Source organism: Camellia sinensis, chromosome 6 (genome assembly GCF_055761805.1).
Source record: "Camellia sinensis isolate YWXY chromosome 6, ASM5576180v1, whole genome shotgun sequence".
Lineage (NCBI taxonomy): Eukaryota > Viridiplantae > Streptophyta > Magnoliopsida > Ericales > Theaceae > Camellia > Camellia sinensis.
In genome coordinates, this window is record NC_138966.1 from 101,909,818 (window position 1) to 101,936,154 (window position 26,337).

At 34.4% G+C, this 26,337-nt stretch overlaps 1 protein-coding gene across 1 annotated transcript; it reads left to right on the forward strand.

Annotated features, from left to right (window-relative positions):
* Positions 1-16,260: 16,260 nt before the first annotated feature.
* On the forward strand, positions 16,261-17,147 carry LOC145793451 (uncharacterized). The gene is made up of 2 exons (XM_082876279.1): positions 16,261-16,888; positions 17,014-17,147. The coding sequence occupies exons 1-2, from the start codon at positions 16,261-16,263 to the stop codon at positions 17,145-17,147; spliced, it is 762 nt and encodes a 253-aa protein (XP_082732405.1).
* Positions 17,148-26,337: the final 9,190 nt, after the last annotated feature.

Sequence of the window (26,337 nt, forward strand, 5' to 3'; positions counted from 1 at the left end):
GTCATTCCGCTCGAGCGTGAGTCTAAAATCTGAAATTCCCAGATTTGAACCTCAAGCTCAAAAACAAGTTTCAATGTACCAAATTCGATCATTTTGGACTAATTTTCTGGAAAACACTTCAAAACCCATAGTATAACATGTTTCAAAGATCAATTTGAGAAATCAAAGCCCAAAGGTAATTCAATTAAATCCAATTTCAAACCAATTTTCATGAACATAGCAAGAGCTTTATATGCATGAATTTTAAACAACTTCAAGCTTCAAATACATGCTCAAATGAGCTAATTTCTCCAAAAACAAGATGAACTCATGGCCCAATGCAAAAATATGGACATGTATGAGGAATTTCATGAACAATAGCTTCAAACTCAAGAATGGCAACCTGCATGCATGATTTATGCTACAATTCGACATGCTAGGTCCAATTCAAGACTCAACTCTTCAATATAACATAAATGTAACATGAACCATGCAAGAACTATCTTAAATACACAATCAAAAAGGTAATTACCCTACCTTAAGTCTCCAACTCCAAGCCTAGAAGCTCAATTTTGCAATTATCTTCCAAATCCCCTAAGCCTCCGAGCAAATTCAAGATGAAAACAAGGTTTTCTCATCTCCCTCTCTCTTTCTCTAGTCGGTTATAGACCCAAGATGGCTGATGAAATGTTTTGTTTGAATGTAATAAGGCTCAAATGTGTTTTTTATAAAGTGGCCATTATGTGGTAATTTGGTAAATAAATCCAACTATTGCAATTTAGCATTATTTAATCTAATTTAATCATACCAATTCAAATTTTAAATAAATATGCCATAAAATCACATAAATTATGATTAACACATATCACTAATCCATTTCAGATTCGGTCGCCGATAAGGCCTTCAATTTACAGTTTTAAACATAAAACATGAACAGATAGTTTAACAGTCAAACATATAGAGATACACTTAAACAGATACAGACAACCAATCAATTCCAGATTTCAATCAGTCAGTCAATTAACATGTTTAGTCTTAGTTTAGCAGTAATCAGTGGTTAATCAGTAAACAGTGGTGAGGGTTGTCACAAAGAGGCTTATTGACAGTTGAATTAGACAATTGAAAAGGCAATCTATGACTTTTTGCAATATAGTAGTCAATGCACAAGCTTGAAGATTTATAGTATTAGGTGACTTGAGATGTAAATGTGGCCTAAGATGCTAAAATTTCAAAGCACTATGATGGCATAGCTTATTATGCCATATAGTACTAGAAATAGAAGAAAAATGACTAGGATGCGCTTGGGTAGCAAAACTAGTGTGAGCTGTAGATGAAGCAGAAATAGTAGATGTAGTATGATCAACATGTGATGATGTGGATGAGAGAAAATGATATAAGCCATGAAGATTAGAGCCTTTGTGAAGAAATTTCTTCGTAAGCTTGTCCTGAATCACAAATTAAGTGTCATCAAAACTAATAATGCAATTATTATCTGGAGCCAATTTATGAACAGAGAAAAGATTAGAAGATATGGAATCTGTATGCAGCACATTGTTAATCTTGAAGGCATGATGAGGAATAAGGAGAAGACCTTTACTAGTATTTTGAATAGGAATAGAGTTGCCATCTCCTATAGTAATGTAATCGGAGCATTGATAGGGCTAATAGCAACTAAGATGACTGAGATCATTACGCATGTGACCTGTTGTTGCAAAATCCAAGTACCAAGGACCTGGAACTAAAAAAGAACCTACGGAAGAAGGAGACATGGAAGCTGATGAAGAAGTAACAAAAGCTCTTGGTTGTTGTTATGGATTGTGATATTGTGATTGTTGATTTTGAGACTGAAACTATCGATCCATGTGATGCCAACACTCTAGTGCTAAATATTTCAAGCAGCCACAAATTTGACAAATCTGATATGAGAATCTTCTTCTGCCTCAAGATGAACCAAATCGACTATAACCTCTATAAGATTCATGATTACGTCCTCCTCTTCCTTCTCTAGAATAAAATCGACCTTGAGTTTGACCAAAATTATGGAATGAATTTGCAGATCCTTTAACTGTAGAAAAAGCTACAGTTGGTTTTGTAGATTTCTTATGCTAGATTCTAAATGAATAGCTTCAGAACATAGCAAAGAAGAGAGATCATTAATGGTGATAATTTTTGGTCTAGCACGAATTGTAGTAGTAAGCGCATTATACTAAAAAGGAAGGCCATTGAAAGTGATTAATACCATATATTCATTGTCAATGATAACAGAGACTAGGGCTAATTAACTGACTAAGTCCTTAATCTTTGAGAGATATTCTTTCATTGTATCAGACTTCTTGGCAACACTATTCAGTTTGTTCTTCAATTGATGAATATGTGATCGAGACAGAGTTATAAAGCGCTTTTGAAGAAAGGTCCAAACTTCAGAACAGTGATGGAATTGAAGTACAGAATAATAGATTGGAAATGTAAGGGTAGCATTATGCAACTTAGGAAGTGTGCATCAATCATGGTCCATTGAAGAAAATCTAGATTAGGAACTATTGTATCTATGATTATAGAAGAAGAAAATGGATTTGATCCATCAACATGACCAAGAAGGTTTGTTGCTCGAAGGATATTCTAGAGTTGAGTCTTCCAAACAATGAAATTTGATCCATTAAGCTTGACTGTCACAAAAGATGAAAGCTTGGAGATAAACCGAGTTAAATTTAAGGGAATGAGAGAAGATAATGGTGATGCCATGGATCAGTTGCTCATTAGAGCCTCACAACTCTGATACCATGTGGAAATATGCAATCAAATCATTTCATTTTCCATATCTGTCAAGTATTACATCTTTTAATATTTATATACAAAGAGATAACAAACTAATAACAAACTATCTAACAAACTTGTAACTTCCTAATGAACTCTGTGCTGTGAACTGGTATGGTCTGCGGATCAGCTGAGCTGGGCTAGAGCTGCATCTTAGGCTATAGCCTGAGCTGATCTAATGAGGCCTGAGCTACTGAGTTGTGATCCTCAACAGTGTGACCTACAAATTGAGATCATCTCCATTAGATCATTCAAAGATTATGAAAAAATAAATTCAACGAATGTAATGATTTTTTTCATAATTTAAAATATTAACAAATTCATGTACCTATTTTATAGCAATTACATATGTAATAGAGATCTTACATTACAATTATGTAATGAGGATGATCCTATGGCTTACATCAAACAAAATTTAAATATCTCTCATACATTTGAATTTAGAATATTTTTTAAGTGCATATAAACAAAGAAATATCTGAAAGGCAACATCAGTCACAGCTAATAAGGGTGGAGAATCTCTCTCCATTAATAATGTCAAATGGCCCATAGAATGAAAAAAGAAACCCAGAAAATAGAAAATGGAGAAGAAGAAGACAAGCAACTGAGGTTCTCTATCTCTTTCTTTCTTTGCGATCTCAGTTCTTTACATAACTTAGTCAACTAAAGATGACAAAAGCTCGATTAATATCATGTTTTATAGTATTTATACATATATATATATATATATATATGTGCATAATATGTTTTGTTGTCGTCGTTTCACATGTCCAAAAAAAGGTTTCAAGTTGGGTTGGGACTAGGGAAAATCTCTCTTGGAAACTCTATCTTGAATTATTTGTAGTGTAATTTTCTGTTGAACAATATTATAGACATTGCTAATTTATGAGCCAGATCTTGTGTTTTTATTATTTTGTTTCTCTCTCTCGTGACCTAGTGGGGGACATAGGGGTGGCGAGCGAGGACAATGGCAATCAGTGTTTTAAAAATCTTTAATTTTATCATGTAATTTTAAATATTTATGAAAGAATCTTACATTTTTGACCTTCAAAATTTTATATAATTTTACTCTAGCCTTTCAAAATCTAAATAATTTCACCTTGTTCCTCAAAATTTAAAAAATATTCATTATTTTCATGAAATTTGAAGTATTTAAAAAGTAACTTTGCAGTATGTTTTGTTGTTGTTGTTGTTGCAAATGTCCAAAAAGTATGGGTTGGCCTGGGCTGGATTGGGACTAAGGAAAATCTCTTATTTTTCTGTTCAACAAAGATGTTATTAATCCACGGCCGCGGCCAATGATCTTTTGTATCTAATTTTTTTTGTTTCTCTATTGCAAAATGCTTGCAGTCATTGGAATACATGCGAATCTTCAAATGCGAAAATTTTAAAATATAATTTAATAGACAAGTGTATTTTAGTATAAGTAGACAAAAAGATTTAAGAACAAAAAATTACGTGCCCAAATCCATTGCCCATGCTAAGTGATGTAAGAGAGACAGTGAAAAAATAGAGCCAACTCAATGACTCGAGGTCCATCCCTAGTGTTCCTTCACCCCATCACCACTGGACGTGATTTAAATTGGATTAGGATTCTTTGCAATTGATATTTTTTGTAATAGTTTTGTTGTGGAAATCAATTTAAAGTTAAAGCAAAATTACGTCGTTTTAAGATATATATGATGATTTTAATGTCATTTTATTTTAATTTTAACTCTGAATTCAATTATATACTTTTAATAAAAATATATATAACAAGATTATTGTAAAAAAAAAAAAAAACTATGATAGAGACTCGGTTGAATTAGCCAAAACTCCTTATCATCTTTTATTCTTGGTAGTTAAAACAACTGTTTGTCGGTCATATAAAAATCAAAAAAACCTAGAACAAGTAACATGGTATTTATTATATTGGATTATATATAATAGTAAAAAGTCAAAGTTTTTGAAACTTTGAAATTTGAATATGCAAAATTAGGGACACATAACCCTTTACTATTAAGATAATTAAGTAAACTTAATGTTGTTGCAATGCTCCGATGATTCCGCACTAGGAGACAAAGCTGGATTATCAAGGAATTAATCTTAATTTATTTGTCATGAATCTTAACATTTTGGTTCAATTCACTACGAAGTTGCCTAATAATAAAATAAGTTTGATTTGTTTTGATTCCTTGACTAAGCTTTCGTTTCGGATGTGGGTTGACTTTTTGACTATTTTAATTTGAGGTTAATAAGTCTTATTTGGAATAAGCTTTTTAACCTTTTTAACTTTTGTGAGAGAAAAAATGAAGTAATTATGGTTTAGATGCGACATTTTGTCTTATTACACTAAAAAACTTATTTTGTCTTTTTTTGATTAAAATAACCCCAACCCAATCCAAACCTTCTTGCCAAACGGATCCTAAAATAATTGCTTCATAAGAAGCGACATACCTTGTCATTTGTAGGCTTAATTGTGTATCCCTACGAGTCACGTCCTTAACCATAACCTAATGAATGTGTGGCATGTTCTTCTATGAGTTCGGCCAATGAAATTGTGAAATAAAATTTTAAAAAAAGAATCGACTTCTCATTAATTGAATTAAACATTTCATTCAATTTTTATAAGAGAGTCAATAAATCTAGCAATACTATGAGACCTACTACCCCTCTTATAAAAACTAAAATAAATGTGCACTTCAACATTCAAAAGATACTTAGCGGATCTCATAATAGGCTCTAGAAATGTTGTGGAATCCACTAGCACTCTCATAAAAAGGGAACTAATCGTCCATTTAACTCAAAATAATCTTATCCCTTAAAAAATTATCTTAATCAATAAGCAGTTGTTCTTTAAATTGTATCATAAGATAAAATCACGGGTTTGAAAAGTAAATTGTTCAATGAGGAGAAATCGTAAGTTTACAAATGTCACTAATTAATTTGAGCTTCAATTCAAATCTAATCCTCGAAAAAGTATTTTGAGAGTATTTTAATTAGATCAGTTGGATTAATTGTTCAAGTTAATTAACATCAACTTTGCCATTGTCATTATCATTTAGGCCCCCCTCTCCCTCTCTTTTGTATATCATTTTATGGGACAATTTTATGGGCAATTCAACATTGTCCAATGGAGTTCAAGAATCCAAACCATAACTTATCATCTCCAAATATTTTTTATTTTTATTTTAATATTTTTTTTTCTCTCTCTATTTTGAATTCATTTAATAATAAACAAAGACAGTGACTAGTGAGGGTGCCATGACGGTGTTGTTATTTTTTCATGCTAATTAAAATATATAAATCGATATGTGTACACATTCCGTCCAATATATAAATGTATTGATAAATTACTTTCTTGAAGGTGATAGTTGGTCGAGGGGGTCCATTCTTGATCCATCCAAAAGCATCACTTCTTTTCTGTTCTTTTTATTTTATTTTTTATCCTTTCTTTTATTATTATAAGTTTTTTGTCAATTTCTTCATCCACAAAATTATTGTCTGCAATCTGGATAATTACATGTAGAGACCATATCTTCTGGCTTTTTACAGATATTTTCAATATTTTTTCTGTGTAATATTTTCCCCCTAGGCCACTTTGTTTTTGTTAAATCTGCAAAGTATCTGTTTGTTTGTTTGTTTGTTTTTTGTGCGCGCGCGCACGTGCGCTAACTCTTCTAGGGAATGAGATTTTTTATTTTGGCTAAATTTTTAAGTAAAAGTTTTTTTTTCTGAGGTTTTTTTTAACAAAGATATCATAGAAGGTAAAAGTTTGGAACCAATGGAAAATTAGAGATGTAAGGCGATAGAGCGTCTAACTCACCTAATAGAAGCCCCAAATTGCATTTGAAACAATGAAAATCATTAAAAAGAAGTCCTGATATAGAATAAGTACGTGAATAATTTATAAAAAAGAATAAATACCTGAAGAATTTAGATACAATTGGACTAAGGGTAGATCTAATTTCAAGGGAATTATCTAATTCTGTGTGATATTTCAAACAATTAGAACAAAAAAAAAATTCATCTAATAAAACAATATCTAATCTTGTGCGACATTTTAGCGTCAAAGTCCCCTCGTACCATCAATGCATATTTGTTATATTCATTTCTTTTGTTTTTTTCCTTGATAAGCATACATACCTGGTTCCAGTTGGATTTGTACCTACACCAAATATGAATAAAATATATTTACATTTTACTTAATTTTACATACTTTTTTTCTTTTACTTTTTAAATATCTCAACCAAACATAGCGTTAATTTATGGACTTGTACATTTTGACTTTCTGAACTATAAAAGTGTATCACTTCACCCTTGCAGATCATTTCCAAAAAAATATATTTATATAATTTTCATAGTTATGAAGGTGAATATGTAAGAATTCTTAAATAAAAATAAAATAAAATAATATTCGTTAATAGGTGAATACAAACCCTTTTGTAAAAAGAAAGAAGAAATCAGTGGAAACAAAACCTATCAAAATTGACCCAAACACATGTCCAAGGGTATTGGGCCAACTCTTTTAATAAGAGCAACATTTTCCATCGCCTATACGAGCACGGGTTTGCTTGTTGGGCCTTGGGTGCTGCACCTTCGGTGGGAGCCCACTCCGCCCGTTCTTCATTTTATTCAGATATTAGTACTAGTAGTCATGCTATCATAATATCTTTGTCTTAAAAAAATAAATAATTTATTTTTAAAATTATATTTTTAATGATTATTAATATTTAATTAACTTAATTTTTTATAACAATGATTTTTTTAATAATTTTTACAAAATAAATAATTCAAATCATCTCGGTAGGAATTGAAGTGGACCCCATTGAGGGAATTTTAAGGCATGATAGGAATGATTTGGGCTTGACTTTTTTAGCATTTTTTTTTTTGTTGTTGATTATTTTTTAGTGATTTTTTTTTTTGAATAGAAATTATATATTTTAAAGTTCTACTCGAGGACCAAAAAAATAAAAAGTACAATAAAATTTAAAAATTAGGAAAATGTCCAACAAAAAGAGCCACAAAGAGTTGATTTTTTAAGTTTTTTTTTTTTTTTTTTTTTTTTTAGACCGACTGAAAATAAATAATAATAATAATAAAAAAAAATGACGCAAATTTGAAGAAAATTATTAAAGACAATATTTAAAATTTATGACTTCTTTTTTTTTATTATTATTATCTAGATCCCAATGCACACCTTAGAGCATTTAAAAAAAAAAAAAAAAACCCTTTGGCCAAGTTTGGCATCTCTTAAAAAAGTTAAAAAGTCAAAAAGTCACTGTCCTATTTAAGTCACATTATCTTATTTAAGTCATATCACCTCTCTACCACATCACTTCAAAACCAACTCATATTTTATAAAAAGTCAAAAAATATACTAATTTAGAACATCCCAAACAATTCCTAATTGTCCAAGAATCCTGGGACCAAAGATTTTTTATTTTAATCACTATTTAAGAAATCTTGAACGGCTATTATACTGATTTTATGATACTTTCTTTTCTAATCATTTTTTCTTTTTTCAAAAGAAATAACAAATTAGTGCAATAATGAGAAAGTAATTGCATTATAAATAAAATCTTTTATGGTGCAACTTTGAAATTTGCACTATGCACATTAATGAGCATGCACACACAAAATTTATACTACTATAAAAATAAAAACATTTTTTCACTGCACAATTGAATTGTAATTTCTCTGCCTTTTATTTTTTTTAAAAAATATGTTGGGGAGCCCCAACCAATCCCCTTATCATACATCAACTAGTATATAGCACCAACATTTTGTTAGCCTTTTTTTTTTTTTTTTTTGAAAATTACTTGTAGGTCCTGTTTGAAATATATGTACACTATTTAATCTAATAATATTTTGAGTAGATCCAACAGTCCTACACGTTTTCCTCTCTCTCTCTCTCTCTCTCTCTCTCTCTCTACTTTTTGTCTCATTCTTTACATTTTCCTCTCTCTTTTTTTCTACGTTTTCCTCTCCTTCTCTTTGTCATGTCCGACGACCAGTAATCACACATTCTTTATTCTCTTTCTCTTTCTAATATATAGTTACTGATGACCGACGATCACCATTGATTGGGGTTCACCAACAACCACCAACCACCGACATTAGCTCGTGACTTCATCCTCACCGATGGCGAAGAAGATGGGATCTACATCAGATTTGAGTAGATCTACATGAGATCCGACTAGATCTAAACCGAAAATAATTGCCGAAGTATAATATTCTCTCTATATCTATTCTTTCCTTCGATTTCGTAATTTTTCTACATTTTCTCTGTTACACACATCTATTTTTCTGCTTTAATAGAGAAAAATTTCAAGATTTGAATAAGTTGTTTTTAAATTTTAGTTACAGACGATGAAAACTATAAAATTTTACAGTTTCATCTTTTTTTGTGCTAAAATGAATCATGCTTTAAAATTGTAAAATTTTACAGTTTCATAACATTCTTTAGAATTGTAAAATTTTGTAATTTCATAACATGTTTTCCAGCTTAATAGAATAATACTTTGAAACTGTAACATTTTACAGTTTCAAAACTTAATTTTCAATTTGATCAATATTACAGATTATTCGCTTAAACCCTACAAAAATTGAAAAATAATATACACTTTTTCCGATTATTGTTTGTTGTTGTTATGTTTTTTAACTATAATTTCTCCATTTATTCCTTTTTTTTTTCTGGGCAATATTCTAAATATTCCGATGAGTCTCGATGAAGTTCTTGACATTTTCCAGTGACGTTCAAAATACTCCGGCGAACTTCCGGCGATACTCAAAACACTCCGGCGAACTTTGGGTGATGCTTCGGCGACTTCCTGGTGATGTTGAATATTTTGGCGAGTCTTCGGTGAGTCTAACAAAAGTCGTTGGATGTAGCAGCATTTTTAAAGTTATAAAAATAAAAATAAAAAGAGTTTTTGGTAACAATTAAAAATATATAGAACTAATTGGTGCAAGTATTTTGTTTTGGGATTAGATGGATTTTGAATTTTACGTATGAGACTTATTAGTAAGTGCCCCAATTATAAATTTGGATGACTTTCTTCAAATTGTTTAATTTTAATTTTTAAAAAAAATTTCATAATTACGTTTCAAATATAAAAATAATTAAACTAAATTTAACAAATATAATTGAACAACACATAACTAGAAATTCAACAGCAAAGAACCTCTATGATGGAGGAAAAATAATGGGGAAATAATAGTTCAATAGAGAGTTAAAAAAATTATAAAAATATTTTGTAATGTTATGAAGTTATTTAATGTAGGCTGAAAGATACTACATTGAAGTTGCTTAAGTTACATTTATAGTCTTTTAATTTTGTTTATTTGGTGAAAATGATGTGTTTTGTGCACTTGTATAGATTTGACAGGAAATATACAAATTCAATATAAAAAAAAAGGCGCAAAAGTAGATTCTCCTTACGAGAAGCAAAAAATCCGAGCCAGCCACCTCACCGCATGTGCGGCCCGCCACTTCACCGCACGTGCGGCCCACCATCGCTCGAGTGGCCCACATGGGCGCTCGAGCGGCCCACCTAGAGATACGTGCATAGAATTTTGGGTTTGTTCTGCTGAGAATAAAAGGAAGAAAAATAAGCTAACCTAGGGTTCGAAAATTATTTTAAGAAAAAGAGAGGCTAGAGTTTGGAAAAGTGATTTTCCTCAAGCTTCAAGGAGAACTTTCATGGGAGCTTCCACGTCTTCCTACTCCTCCATGAGTGGCTAGGCTCTTCTTTTCTAGAGCTTTGATGAAACCCTAGCCATGTAAAAGGTTTGTTCTTAAACTTTGATTGTGAATCGGTTTGAATCAATGTATGGATGATTTAGAAGTTTTTAATAATTGTTCTTTTCATCTCTTCAAGTATTTTACTCTCTGTGATTGTTTAATGCTTTCTACACAGTAGTTTTCTTTGTGTTTGTATTCAAAGTATGAGACGAGTCATGCTACGAGGGATGGGTCGTATTGCTACCCTAGTTTAAAATAAACGACTCGTGTTACTCGAGATGATTCGTACCTATAAGTTGAATGAAACAACTCTCTTGATCAATATTTTAAACTTATAGTTGTGAAATATTGGATATTCCAAACCGGATTGCAATTGATGGCCGATATTAAATCTCATTTATGTGGTTAGAGGTGAATTCTTTACCCTAAGATTTTTTCCTAAAAATCAATATCTCAAACTCTATGTTTAATTGTCAATTTAATTTCTCAATTTCATTTCATTCTTGTTTAGTCATAATATCCATCAATCTTTTTAATCAAAATTAATTTAGAAATTTAACAATTAAATTAATTTAATTGCACAATTGTCTTTGTTGATCGATACCTGGACTTGCCATTATTTTAAAAGAATTTGATATAATTTAGCATTTATATTTGATGTGTGAAACGACCCATCAAATTTTGGCGCCCTTGCCGGAGACTTTTGGCAAAACTGAGTAATTTAAAGTTACATTCCTATTTTAATTTTTAGTTTAGGATTTTATAATTTTTTTTTTTTTAGTGTTACTAAGTGTGCAGAGTGTTTGAAAGTGAAGTTATCACTGAAGTGCAAGCAGAGCGCAACCGAGCTTTAAAAACAAACTGCAGCACTAAAGTGCTAAAAAAGCAAATACTCGCGAGCAAAGCACCAACGTACTACAACTAGAGAGCTCAAGTGGAAATTGGGGATAACGTCTACACGCCAAGCACCAGCAAGACAAGTAAAGCGTTTTCGTTAAATCGCTGTGAGTATTTGCTTCTTTGATATTTTGCTTTCATAACTTAGTGCACAGAATCGGAACTTAGTGTGTGTATGTGAGTAGTGTATGCACGAGGGCCGTTCTTATTGCCCTGAATTGTGGAGTTTGGACCTTGAGCTAAAAAGGACTCTTAGGAAACTTAGAGCCTCTACTCGTGTTCCTAGGCTTGAATATCCATACCCATACCTCGAATCAATTGAGATGGCAAACTCAAATGACCTAAATGGGCCCAACCGGACCCTTGAGGATTACTTCACACCCACTGCATATACATTACCATCATACATTCAGTTACCCGACACCACTACTGCTTATTATGAGATTAAGTCTAGCACCATACAAATGCTCCCATCATTCTATGGATTTGCTCATGATAACCCTTATAAACATCTGCATGAATTTCTGAAAATTTGCTCTGCAGCGAGGATCCAGAATTTCACCAATGAGGCTCTAATGTTGCGTTTGTTTCCATTTTCATTAAAGGACAAAGCCAAACATTGGCTGAACTCCTTACCCGCTAATTCTGTCACAACATGAGACCAATTACAGCAGAAATTTTTGGAAAAGTACTTTCCCATTGGTAAGAACAACCAACTCAGGCGAGCCATCACCAATTTTGCTCAAATTGATGGCGAGCAATTTCATGAGACATGGGAAAGACTTCGTGACTTTCTCCAATAGTGTCCCCACTACCAAGTGCCTGATTGGCAACTTGTTCTAACCGTTTACTATGGCTTAACTGAGCATTACCACCAAATGGTGGATTGTTCTTGTGGTGGGACATTCATGTCCAAAAATGGCGCCGAGACATGACAATTATTTGAGAACTTAAGTGATAATTCCTTTCACCATGTCTCCGCAGCTTGGCAAGTCTGGCAACTAGTAGTTGGAGCCCCAAAAAGAAGGGGCATTTATGAGGTGGGGTAAAACCCAGAGTTAGCCCAACATGTAGAGGCATTATCCCAAAAAATGGACTAACTATTAGCTGCGGGACATACCTCTACACAGCAAGATCAGCCTCAATTTGATGAGGCATGTGCTATAGGTGCGAGCCCTGTTCATGACTTGAATGAGTGCCCTTCGGCATCACAATTCCAAGAATTAGTCCAAGTGCATGTGAATGTGGCTCAAGGTTTCTCCAACCGAAGTAATAACCCATATTCCAACATATTCAATCTGGGATAGAGGAACCACCCTAACTTTTCATGGAGACCTCCTTCACAAGGCACATCTTACAACCCTCCACCACCAAGGCAGAATTTTAATAATTTTGCCAACCAATCTTCTTACCGACCACGCAACCTTACCGACAACCACAATCCCAGCCTGTTCCTCAAGGCAACTTTGCCTTTGAGACTCAGGTGTTGGAAGTTCTCTCAAAACTTAAGGGATTGGCACCAGTAGTTCACTCCCATACTCACTCCATTGTCAAACTAGAGGCCCAATTAGGTCACATGGCTAACAACATTAATATGAGAGATGAGGAAAAATTACCTAGTCAGACTGTAACCAACCCTAAGGGTCAATATGGGGCAGAGGGGTCAAGTGGGAATAGAAAGTGCCATGAGCAGGTGCAAACGATGATTACCTTGAGAAGTAGGAGAGAGTTAGAGTCTCGGCCAATTACGTCTAATGCAATTAGGGCTAAGAAGGGTGACCACAGTGGTACACCCAATAAGAGCAAGGGTGAGAGAGAAACACCTAAGGGGGATGACTTAGTCCTTAGCACTTTACATGAGCCTAAGGCACCATATGTGCCTAAGGTACCCTTTCCCCAATGCCTTGATACGTCGTCCCCTTTTAATAAGAATGCGGCATCCATGGAAGCGATGGTGGAGGTTTTAAATAAGTTAAAATCAACCTCTTCCTGTTGGAGGCGATTAAGCAAGTACCCTCCTATGCTAAATTTTTTAAGGACCTTCGTATACAAAAGCGTAAATCTAGGACACACATGTCCCAAAAGGTCGTACTCACAATGCAAGTAAGCTCCATCTTGTTAAATGACACACCCTCTAAGCTTAAAGACCCAGGTGCCCCAACCATTGCATGCATTATAGAGGACCATTTCATTGATAGGGCCTTGTTAGATTTAGGGGCTAGTGTCAATTTGTTATCGTACTCTGTGTACGAATAATTCAGCCTTGGCGAGTTGAAGCCCACTACTATTACTCTCCAGTTGGCTAACCGATCCCTTAAAATGCCATGTGGCATGATTGGGGATGTGCTAGTAAAGGTCGATAGGTTTTATTTTCCTGTTGACTTTTTGGTTTTACATATGGAACCGGTAGCCAGCTTTAGCAAACAAATCCCGGTGATCTTAGGCCGACCTTTCTTGGCTACGGCCAATGCATGCATAAATTGTTGTATCAGGGTTATGGAAGTTTTATTTGGGAATATGCAAGTGAAACTCAATGTTTTCCAAGCATCCCAATAACCCCATGAGAGAGAGGAGTGCTTATTTGTAGATGTTGTGGATAAGATTGTAGAGAAGGCTTTACCCTCCATTCTTATAGAGAACCCTCTAGAGGCTTGTCTAGCTCATTTTGGGTTTGAAAAATTTGATATTGATGGGTCAGTGGAGGAGGTGAATGTCTTAATTCTTCTTCTACACCGGATTTTCCTCCATAAAAAACCTGATTTGAGTCCCTTCCTTCTCTATCTCGAGAGCCCGCCATCCGATCCTTAGTCACACCACCTACACTTGAGTTGAAGCCACTCCCAGCCACACTCAAGTATACATTTTTAGGGCCAAAGGATACTTTACTTGTCCTCATTGCATCTGACTTGACTGTAGAGCAGGAGAGTCAATTAATGAGTGTTCTCATAGCATATCGGAGTGCTATAAGGTGGTCGATGACTGATTTGTGAGGGGTCGATCCCTCTATGTGCATGTATTATATACATTTATAAGAAGACACCAAACCTTCTCGTGAAATGCAACGGAGGCTTAATCCTAATATGAAAGAGGTGGTAAAAAATAAGGTGCTAAAATTGTTGGATGCGGGTATTATATACCCCATCTCAGATAGGAAGTGGGTGAGTCCCACACAAGTGGTGCCCAAGAAATCAGGCATCACTGTCATTGAGAATGAGCGAGGAGAGTTAGTCCCCACATGAACCATTACTGGATAGCGAGTGTGCATTGCTTATAGGAGATTGAATTCCATGACTAGGAACGACCATTTTCCTTTGCCATTTATTGATCAAATTCTTGAGAGGTTAGCGGGACAGGGTTTTTATTATTTTCTTAATGGTTACTCGGGGTATAATAAAGTCTCGGTGTACTCTACTGACTAGGAAAAGACCACATTCACATGTTCTTTTGGCACTTTTGCTTATAGGCGCATGTCCTTTGGGCTATACAATGCACCGGCGACGTTTCAATGATATATGATATCCATTTTCTCCGACATGATGGAGAACTTTTTAGATGTTTTCATGGATGACTTCTCTGTGTTTGGGCTGTCTTTTAAGGAATGTCTTCAGAACTTAACTAAAGTACTTATTCGATGTGTGGAGACAAACCTTGTTTTGAGTTGGGAGAAGAGCCATTTATGGTTCACGATGGTGTAGTGTTAGGACATAATGTGTCCCATCGAGGTATAGAGGTTGACAAAGCTAAGGTTGACCTCATTACAGGCCTTCATCAACCCACTTTTGTGCGTCAAGTTAGGTCTTTCCTAGGGCATGCAGGTTTTTACCATCGATTCATCAAAGACTTTAGCAAAATATCTCGTCCTTTGTGTAGTTTACTTGCTAAGGACGCACCTTTTATTTTTGACGATGCATATTTGAAAGCATTTGAAACACTTCGAGCGACCCTTTCTACTACCCCTATCATGCAATCTCCTGAGTGGTCCTTTCGTTTCAAAATCATGTGCGATGCATCTGATTATGCCCTTGGCGCCGTCTTAGGCCAAAGGGCGAATAAAGTGCCTCATGTTATGTCCTATGCTAGTTGTACTCTTTCTGATGCTCAATTAAACTACACTACCATTGAGAAAGAGTTACTAGTTGTTGTCTTTGCACTTGATAAGTTTCGGTCCTACGTCCTAGGGTCTAAAGTCATTATGTTTATTGACCATGCCGCTTTGCGGCACTTATTGTCCAAAAAAGAGACTAAACCTAGGTTGATCAGGTGGATTCTGCTCCTTCAAGAGCTTGACCTAGAAATCCAGGACAAGAAGGGATCCAAGAATGTAATTGCAAATCATCTATCCCTCATCTCTATTGAGAACACGAGTGATCCCTTAGCTTGCATAACTCATTTCTGGACAAGCAACGTCTTGCGGTTTCACAAGCGACCCTCCCGTGGTTTGCTCACATAGTGAATTACTTGGCAGTTGGTCAAATTCTGAAAACTTGGTCTAAGTAAGACAAAGACTAATTTTTGTCACAAGTCAAGCTCTATTTCTGGAAAATCCGGAATTATTCAAGTATTATCCAAGTCAAGTGATTCGGCATTGTGTGCCTAAGAGTGAAACCCATAGCATTCTCACCTTTTGTCACTCTCATGCATATAGTGGCCATTTTAGTGGGCAGAAAAGGGCTGCCAAGGTTTTACAATGTGGGTTCTACTGGCCCTCTATTTTCAAAGATGCCCATAACTTCTGTAGAGCATGTGAGCGTTGTCAATGCAAGGGCTCTATGTCACAACGAGATATGATGCCGATGACCTCTATTTTGATTGTTGAGATTTTTTATGTTTGGGGCATCGACTTTATGGGTTCATTTCCACCATCTTTTGGATTTGAATACATTTTGGTAGCTGTAGACTATGTCTCCAAGTGGGTTGAGGTAGTGGCCACCAGAGCGAATGACCACAAAGTTGTGGTTAAATTCCTCCATGAGACTATTTTTTGTCGTTTTGGGTTCCTACATGCCATAATTAGTGACGATGGCAAACATTTTTGCAACCGATTCTTCAAGGCATTAGTGCACAAATACATGACCACTCACAAAGTTGGCACTCCCTACCATTCCCAGACAAGTGGTCAAATAGAGGTGTCTAATAGGGAGGTTAAACATATCCTCGAGAAAACTGTGAGGCTCGATAGGAAATATTGGTCCACTAGATTGGTTGATGCACTTTGGGCCTATCGCACTGCACATAAGACACCCATCGGGATGTCTCTATATAGGATTGTGTTCGAGAAACCATACCATCTCCCTATTGAGTTAGAACATCGGGCTTTGTGGGCCATTCGGAAGTTCAATTTTGATATTGCCAAAATCGGTGACCACCGGAAACTCCAACTTAATGAGTTAGAAGAGCTCCACAATGATGCATATAAGAGCTCTAAAATTTACAAGGCTAGGACTAAGGCATTTCACAATAAACATATTTCTCGTAAGTCCTTCGAGCCTCACCAAAAAGTGTGGCTATTCAATGCTAAATTGCAGTTGTTTCCGGGTAAACTCCGGTCTCGGTGGGATGGCTTATATGAGGTTATAAAAGCCTTTCTGTATGGGCAGTTGAAGTTAAAAATCCACAAGATGGTACGACCTTCAAGGTCAATGGCCAAAGCTTGAAACATTATGTGGATGGTACTGAAAAAGAGGAGATGATTGAGGTTGTCTGCTTGACGGACCCAATATATCTTCCATAGTAATTGCTTTGAGTCTAAGAGACTTTAAATCCTATAAAGGAGTAATTCCTTTGGTGTTTGTCATGCCCGAACGGTATCTGACAGTCTAGTTTAGCCACCTAACTGTGTTTGTAGTGAGTTCTTAAGAGACCAATTGAGACGGTGAAAACTAGAGTTTGAATGGTAAAGTCTAGAACGCAAAGGTTTGGAATTTCCAAGACTAGTGTCCAGTTTAAATACCCGGGGGTGTGGAGATTGCTTCAAAACCACCCTGGCTTAAACTCTGTATGGCTGCCCCCATAGGTCGAGTTAGCTTTAAGCACCTCGATTCTGGATACCAAATCAACCTAGTCTATCACCCTGTTGGAGAAAAAGGAAAGTTACAAGTATTGTTAGAGAGAAAAGTAGTACCCATGGTTTTCGCGTGAAGATTATAGCTTTGTTGAGTATTTAGATATTTTCAAAGTGCTATTTTTTATTTTAGATGCGCATTAAAAGTAGAAATGGTTTAAATTTTTCTTTGGGTTGTAATTCGGTTTATTCATTTTAAAAAAAAATCTTTGGGTTGTAATTGAGTTTGTAAAAAAAATAAAAATAAATTTGCCCTGACCACACGTGCGGCCCACATGGGCGCATGAGCGGCAATCCCAGAAATGGGCACACGAGCAGAGGACAAGGCCGCATGAACGGCCCAGCCCAAATGCACATTACTTTAATGCCGCAAGAGCGGCCCAATTCCGTCGCTGAAGCGGCCAATAAATCAGTGCTCATGCAACCCATACCCCAAAAAAAAAAAATGGAGCACACAAGCGGCCCAGGCCCAAAAGTATTCTATGCAGCCGTCACACGAGCAGCCCAAAAATAAGTGCTTGTGCAGCCCAATTAGGCGCATGAGCGGTCTAACAAAAAAAAAAAAAAAAACTACAAATTTTATTTTTTATTTATTTATTTTATTTACTTATTTTTTATTTCTTAAAAAAAAGGTAGTTTCTTTATTTACTGTTTATTTATTTATTTAATTCTTACTTATTTAAAAATAAATAAATAAAAACATGCAGATTTTATGTTATTTTATTTTTTTTATTTTTTTATTTTTATTTCTTCACAAAAACAAAACAAAAAAAAATGAAAATTTCGTTGAGAAAAAAACTCTAGACCCACTTGTTGACCCTTACTTTCCCAATTACACACACACTCTCTCTCAATCCCACAAACCTACAAACTCCATCAAACCCCACCATCACCAACTTCTTCTTCCTTCTTCCTTCTTCCTTCAACTTTCACTCGCCACTACCTTCCCACCGGAGCATCACCCTATTTTCCGACCAGCGACCTTCCAGCGGCCATTTTTTCCTGCGGATCTACATCTTCTCTTCTTCCTTTCTTTTCTCCCTATTTTTTTAAGGTAATCACCTTCTTTTTGTGTAGATTTCTTAATTTTCACTTGTAATATTAGTCCATTAGTAGTTTAATGGTGATTTTTGAGTTTTGTTCATCATCATTGTCCATGATCTTCATCCTCATAAAATAGAAATTATAAATAAATAAACTAAACTGGGTGTGCAACCAATAGACCTCGCCGCACGTGCAGCCCAACCATTAAAAAAAAAAATCAATAATAATAATAATAATCATAATTTAGCTTGTTGTAGCCTATTTTTCTATATTGTAGTTGTTTAGTTCAATTGTTTAGTTAGTGATTCTTGTTAGTCTAATTGGTTAGTGGATTGTTTTTATTTTGGTTTTAATTGTTTGGTTACTGATTTAGTTTTATTTTTATTTAGTGATTTAATTGTTAGTTTAATTGTTTAGTGGTTTAGTTTTTTTATTTTTATTTTCTGAATTTTTATTTTTTTTTATTTTATTCTCTTCTACTAACTTAGATTATTTTATTTTATTTTCTTATTTATTTATTCCTTGTATTTCATATTTGTGTTTGTCAATTTGTCTCATGCTAACTTAGTGTAAGCTAATTTTTTGTAGTAAAAACAAAAAAGAAAAAAAAAACCACCTGTGGTGTGATGGTAATGAGGTTTTGAGTGATTTGTGTATGCATACGCTATTTGATGAGTGCTGATATAATAGTTCCATGTTTTTGATTGTGTTGGTTGTGTCATTTTGTGCAGATATGTCTACATCATCCCACCGAGCACCCAAACGGCCTCACAATGCCAACATTGCCGCTAGGGATGTACCAACAAACACTTGGGCCAACAAACCAATTGCCTGTGACACATCCTTTGATGTGGACTTCTTCCGACGCCATCAACCCATTGCGTGGAGTGTCCGACAACTTAAAGATCGGGACCTCTTAGGCATCTGCACCGTTACTGAACCGGCGTATCCTCGCGTTGAGTGTCTTGTATGAGAATATGTACATCAGTGACGAGGCCCCGAGAGCTTTTTTGTCCATTGTTAACGGAGTGGAGTTGGTGGTCACACCAACTTCTATTGCCAAGGTTCTCCACTATTCCATGGACAATATCAATGAAGAACAGTTCCCAATGTTCACTCAAAGAACTCACAGTCCCAACACTGGTGACTGAATTTGATGAGGGGCGACAGGATGATGACAACCAAACTAATATTCGGCGGGCTAACATATAACACCGCCTCCTATTCCTTGATGTGATTCTAAAAAAGAATGGCATCCCTCTAGGCCACAAAGAAGAGTGGCGAGGGGACTTCTTCCGTGCCTTGCACCAATTTGACTTCGGGTTTTGGGTCGACATCCCTATTTTAATCTTCAACCAGATGTTCCGTATCTTTAATGAAGTCAAGTTACACAACACCCAAGGTAGTTCTACATGGGCCCTCAGTTTCGCCAACCTCATCACTACACTCATAAAAGGCCAAGGGACATACCCACTTGAACCCAATGAGATTTAGCTTTCGCCGCCAATATTTTATGGTAAAACCCACTGGCGCCAAACCACTGCTCGCCTGCCTCCTCCACTACTCCTCCCTGATGCCCCGACCAATTCTAATGATGTTCTGGTAGAGCCCGTCGTCGCACCAACCACAGCGCCACCGCCATTTCGTATGACACAGGCGCAATATCAAGCTCTTTTTGATAATCAAGCTGCTATTCAGCAATCTATGGTTGATCTTCGGGCAAACTATTAGGCATATCGAGATCACTGGCAGATGGCCTTTAATGGGTATTAGCAGTCAGTTACATCTCTGCAAACCGACTTCTACGCATATTGGAAGTCAAGCCAGTAGTGGTTTGATCAACTTGGCGCTAGGGTTCATGATGAGACGTTCGAGACTCGAACGCTAATGCATGCCCTATTTGAGCAGCATTTTTCGCGACCGTCAGATCCAAATCGGTGATATCCGTTGTATTTTCTTTGTTTTAGTTATTTATTTATTTTTCTTTTGTTTTATTTTATTTTATTTTCCTTTTATACTGTACAGTCCAAAAAAAAAATGTGTGTGTTTGGTGTGTCCTTGCCTCGCTGGATGTGCGCCCACACCGTTCGGTATGATCCTCTCTCTTTCATTTTACTATCTACTTTCCACTTGGTTACATTGAGGACAATGTTGTATTCTAGTTGGGGGGTGAGGGTTTTTATAAAAATAATTCATGTTTGTACTTGCTACACTATCACTTCGTGCCAATATGGTAGTGATATGAGCATATGTTAATTGGGGAACATAGTATGCTTGTATGAAAAGGGTTTATTGGGTTGATACACTAGGAGAGTTGTTTGTGTTTGTGGTATTAGTACACTTGTCATGAGTATACCTTGATTCACATGAACACACTTTCATAGCGGTGACCTCTCTATTCTAATCCTTGGTGTACATCATTGATAATTGTTAGTGTTGCAAAAAAGAATAAATGACAAGCCTTGATTCTCAAAATAAAAATAAACACTTGAATTGTTTGGGTTCGTAGCGTCTTTAACTTGAGTTATTAAGTCCGTAGGGGTGTCTCTACACCTAATGGCCTAAAATCGTCTGGTTTGGAAGTCACTGGCCAAATACTTACTACATGGGTTAATTAGAAAACTTAGGGGACCTAGACATTGCACAGTTAGGAAAAAAATATGAAAAATGACTTGTTCGGATGCATAGCCTTTTCAGCTCGAGTTATTAAGCCCGTAAGGGTGTCTTCACACCTAGTGCCCTAAAACCATCTAGTTTGGGAGTCATTAGCCCAATGCTTATTACATGGGTTGATTAAAAAGCTTAATGGATCAGGACATTGTACAGTCTTCTCATAAAAAATAAAAAATAAACATTTTGAGAATCTTGATTACAAAAGTTTAATCTTGTTTGTATATGTTAAGGGTTATTATGAGTTACACCGGACTATTATAGTGGACAGTTAACTAGTATGGAGATTGCACTTTACACAATGGTACTGATGATGTGTTTACTAGTATTTACAAGTACAGGGAACTTAACTTTTGTAATAATTAAATTGTGGTTTTTGCTCTATAGATTCCTTCATGCTTGTCCACTATGCCTTTAATGACTCATCATGTCTTAATATCACCCGGTAGTGGCACATAAGTTGATTGTTAGGTGGAATAGTGTGGTTAATTGTTATTGAGTAGATATGAATATGTTGATGTTTGTGGGTATCATTTCTAGAAACCCTCACGAGACTATACTCGTCTACTTGGGGTAACCTTGTGGTTTACTGACTTGTTGCATATGCTAAATGCAATCGTGATCCTTACGAAAGTAGCTTAGAGTTATTATTTTACTTTTCTTATTTTTTTTGTTTTGCTCGAGGACTAACAAAATGTAAGTTGTGGGATGTGATGTAGGCTGAAAAGTATCACATTGAGGTCGTTTAAGTTACATTTATAGTTTTTCAATTTTGTTTATTTGGTGGAGATGATATATTTTGTGCACTTGTACAGATTTGACAAGAAATATGCAAATTCAATTGAAAATGACGCGATAGTAGATTTTCTATGCAAGAAGCGAAAAATCTGAGCCAGCCACCTCACTGCACGCGCGGCCAAGCTCCACCGCACATGTGGCCCACCACTGCTCAAACAGCCCACATGGGCACTCAAGCGGGCCACTTAGGGATACATGCACAAAATTTCGGGTTTGTTCTACTGAGAATAAAAGGAAAAAAAATAGGCTAACCTAGGGTTCGAAAATTATTCTAAGAAAAAGAAAAGCTAGGGTTTAGAAGAGTAATTTTCCTCAAGCTTCAAGAAGAACTTTCATGGGGGCTTCCACCTCTTCCCACTCCTCCATGAGTGGCTAGGCTCTTCTTTTCTAAGGTTTTGATGAAACCCTAGCCATGTAAAAGGATTGTTCTTAAGCTTTGATTGTGAATCGGTTTGAATTAATGTATGGATGATTTAGAAATTTTTAATAATTGTTCATTTCATCTCTTCAAGTATTTTACTCTCTGTGATTGTTTAATACTTTCCATACAGTAGTTTTCTTTGTGTTTATATTCAAAGTATGAGACAAGTCATGCTACAAGAGACACATCGTATTCTACCATAGTTTAGAGCAAACGACTCGTGCTACTCGAGATTATTCGTGCCTGTACGTTGAACGAAACAACTCTCTTGATCAATATTTCAAACTTATAGCTGTGAAATATTGGATATTTCAAACCAGATTGCAATTAATGCCCGATGTTAAATCTCATTTATGTGGTTAGTGGTGAATTCTTTGCCTTAGGATTTTTTTTCCAAAATCAATATCTCAAACTCTACGTTTAATTGTCAATTTAATTTCTCAATTTCATTTAATTCTTGTTTATTCACAATATTTATTAATCTTTTTAATCAAAATTAATTTAGGAATATAGCAATTAAATTAATTTAATTTTACAATTATTCCTGTGGATCGATACCTAGACTTGATATTATTTTAAAAGAATTTGGTATAATTTAGTATTTATATTTGGTGTGTGAAACGACTCATCATTATCATTAATATGTAAATAATTTTTATAAGTTACACTGAAATAAATTTCTCCAAAAATAATTAATGTATGGGAGGAATCATAAAGTGAATGTAGAAGGATTAATTTTACCTAAACAATGTAAAAATTTTCAGTCAAAGATTAGTTGCTAGGTATTTTTAGATGCACTGAAATATATCGAATCAAATCAAAAGTGTCCTAATAAACATAGGCTTTTTGTTTCAATTTTAGGGCCAGTTTTTTAAATTTTTACTTGAAAAATATAAATTAGTTTAATAAACATAAACACTAAAAAGTTATCAGTGTGGCCCGATATTTGCTTTGTATCGTCACCAATAAAATAAAATAAAATAAAATAAATCATCGAAAAAAAAAAAAAACACGAAAGAGCTCGAAACAGATTGCATCCGAGATTTACGCAAACAAAAGGAAAATGTTTCGTAGTTCAAATTTTGTGGTTCAAAAGTGACTCAAATGACCAAAACGACGTCGTTTTGGCCATTTGAGTCATTTTTTAGCCACAAAATTTGAGCTACGTAGCATTGTCGCAAACAAAAATAGACAAAGGCCATTTGTAGTCATATGTTGAGAGAGAGTTTTTACATTTTAGAGAGAGAAAGAGTAATGAAAGAGATAGATTTATTTTATTTTTTTAATTCAAATGTAGAAAGATTAAATGGTTGATATAGATATTTTAATTTAGAGCAATGTTAAATATAATTTCATTTTTTATATCATTTTTACACTTTCAGATACAAAACAATAAAGTCTATGTTAATAAATATATATAAGACTCACTTACTTTTGTCTAAAAAAAATTTTTAAAAAAAAAATTAAATTAAAAAGTAAGCAATTAAATTATTTATAGCATTTTTTATCTGATTAATTATTCCCGAGCCACACAAGATTGGGATTGTTATTATGCCATTGTTTGGGAAGTGGGTTTGGGTGGATTTGGAGCTAAAATTGTCACAAAAAATAAAATAAATTTTTTAGTCTTAATAAGACAAAATATTGCATCCAACTCATAATTATTATATTTTTTCTTTCACAAAAAAATAAAAAAAATCAAAAACGCTAGAAGTCCTTCCTAAACTAGGCTTTTTTGTCCTAGACTATCATAGTCAAAAAAAGTCAAAAAATTAAAAAGTTAAAAAGCCAATCCACTTCTCAAACCTCGCATGTGGGACCTATGCCAATTAACAATCCGAATTACTAAGCATGGTTATTTAACTCTAAAAATCGGATTTATTTTTTAAATATAATAATGTGACAATTAATTAAAATATTTAAGAAAATTTACTCTCTCCTTGTCTCTCTCACATATCTTCACTAATTATTAATCAATCTTCTCACTTACATATAAGGCTGAAAATAAGTCAAATTTCAATATATTTGGATTTGTTTATTAAAATTTTAATAAGTCCGACCTCAAACTCGAGCTCAATAAAAATTTAACAAATCAAGCTCGACCCAAGTTGGTTTAGACTTGACTCAAACTTGAGCTTATTCACGAGCCTTAACGAGCCAAATATATTATAAATTCATACTTGCATTTGAGATTAAAATTACAATTAAAACTTTGATTATGCAATTATATATACAATATATATACATATACTAAAAAAAAGTTAATATCTTACCAAAGTAATAACATCTACCACTATTATTATATAAATATATTATTTATAGTTAAGTATTATTTACATATAAATAAATTTAGCTATTATTTACATTTATATTATTTAAATATATGATAAACGTATTATCCTATTTTTTATACATATTATATAAATAATGTATTTGTTATATTATTTAAATAAATGTTAAACAAGCCGAGTTTTAATATATTTGGATTTGTTTATTAACATTTTAACAAATTTGAATTTGAGCGCAATAAAGATTTAACGAATCGAATTCGAACGAGCTCTTACTAAGTCTAATTCGAACCTATTCACGAACAGTTCTATTCATTTGCAACCCTAATTACATATTATTGAATTTAAAATATGAGTCTAAAGAATCAACTTATATATCATTTTTTCTTACTGCCCAGAAAGTTTCTTCGTTTATACGCCTAGTGTGAATAAGCGGACCACATCTAATAGCTAGGCCCACCTGTAGAATAAGGTGGATGGGCTGGATGAAGGATAGTCGGCATGGGCCAACGTAATTCATCCTAATGGGCCCAAAATGGACCCTTCTCATGAATGCTATCTGTAGTTTTCTTTCGGAAAAAATCTACAATGTGCACCCCATAAAAGGTAAGGGCACTAATTTTTAAAAAAAATTGCAAGTAGTTTGTGAGCTGGTTATTCCAGAAAAGCGAGAGGATGAGTTTTCAAAAAAAAAAAAACAGGTGCAAAAAAAAAAAAAAAAATATTGTTCCGGTCAACCGGCTGGACATCAAGGGGACGTCCAAGAGGACGACCGGGTTAGCCAAATTTTCCCGCCTGAAAAGGAGTTTTCAAAAGTGAGTGTAAAATTATAATTTGAAAGCTCAAAATAAACACAACACTCATCAAAGTGGGTGGAAATGTGTTTGGCGAACATAACCAAACACAGCCTAAAGTTTTTTTCAAAATTCTCCTAGGTTTGTTTGATTAGCAAGATAATGATAGAAAATGCAAGTAGGAAATAAGAATTGAACTTCTTATTAAGTTTGTTAGGGGTGGGCGCGGGTCGATTGCGATCACGAAACCTTCAATTCGCCATCTGTTCGCCAGATTGGCGGATTGAAAAAAATCAATCCGCATCCGCCTGCCAATCTGACGGATGTGGATTGAACGGATTGGCGGTTTGGTAGATGGATGCGAATCGGTATGGCGGTTTGAAATTTTAAATTTTTTTAACAAAGTTCAACTTGTGCACTTCCTCAAAAAAAAAAAAAAAAAAAAGAGAAAATATTACAGTCAATGACTTAAAAAAGTATTACAATTACTGCATGCCTCATCCAACGAAAGAAAGTTTGAAATTTTAGAATATTACAATCATTGCATGCCTCATTCACATATTACAATCACAATATGCCTCATCCACATAAAATATTACAATCTGTGGTTCTTAAAATATAAAAACAATTCAAGTCACCAAAACCATGAATAGGGCAATAGTAAAGATTATATGTCTCTGTATTGTTACATTTATATATGTTTTTGAAAATAAAAACCAACCAACATATATCATATTTTCTATTTATTACTTTTAGAGTTAGATTTAAAAACCAAAAAATATAGATAAATAATACGTTTATTTTTTTCAATTCAAAAAATATATTCGTTGAAAATTTTTTTTCAA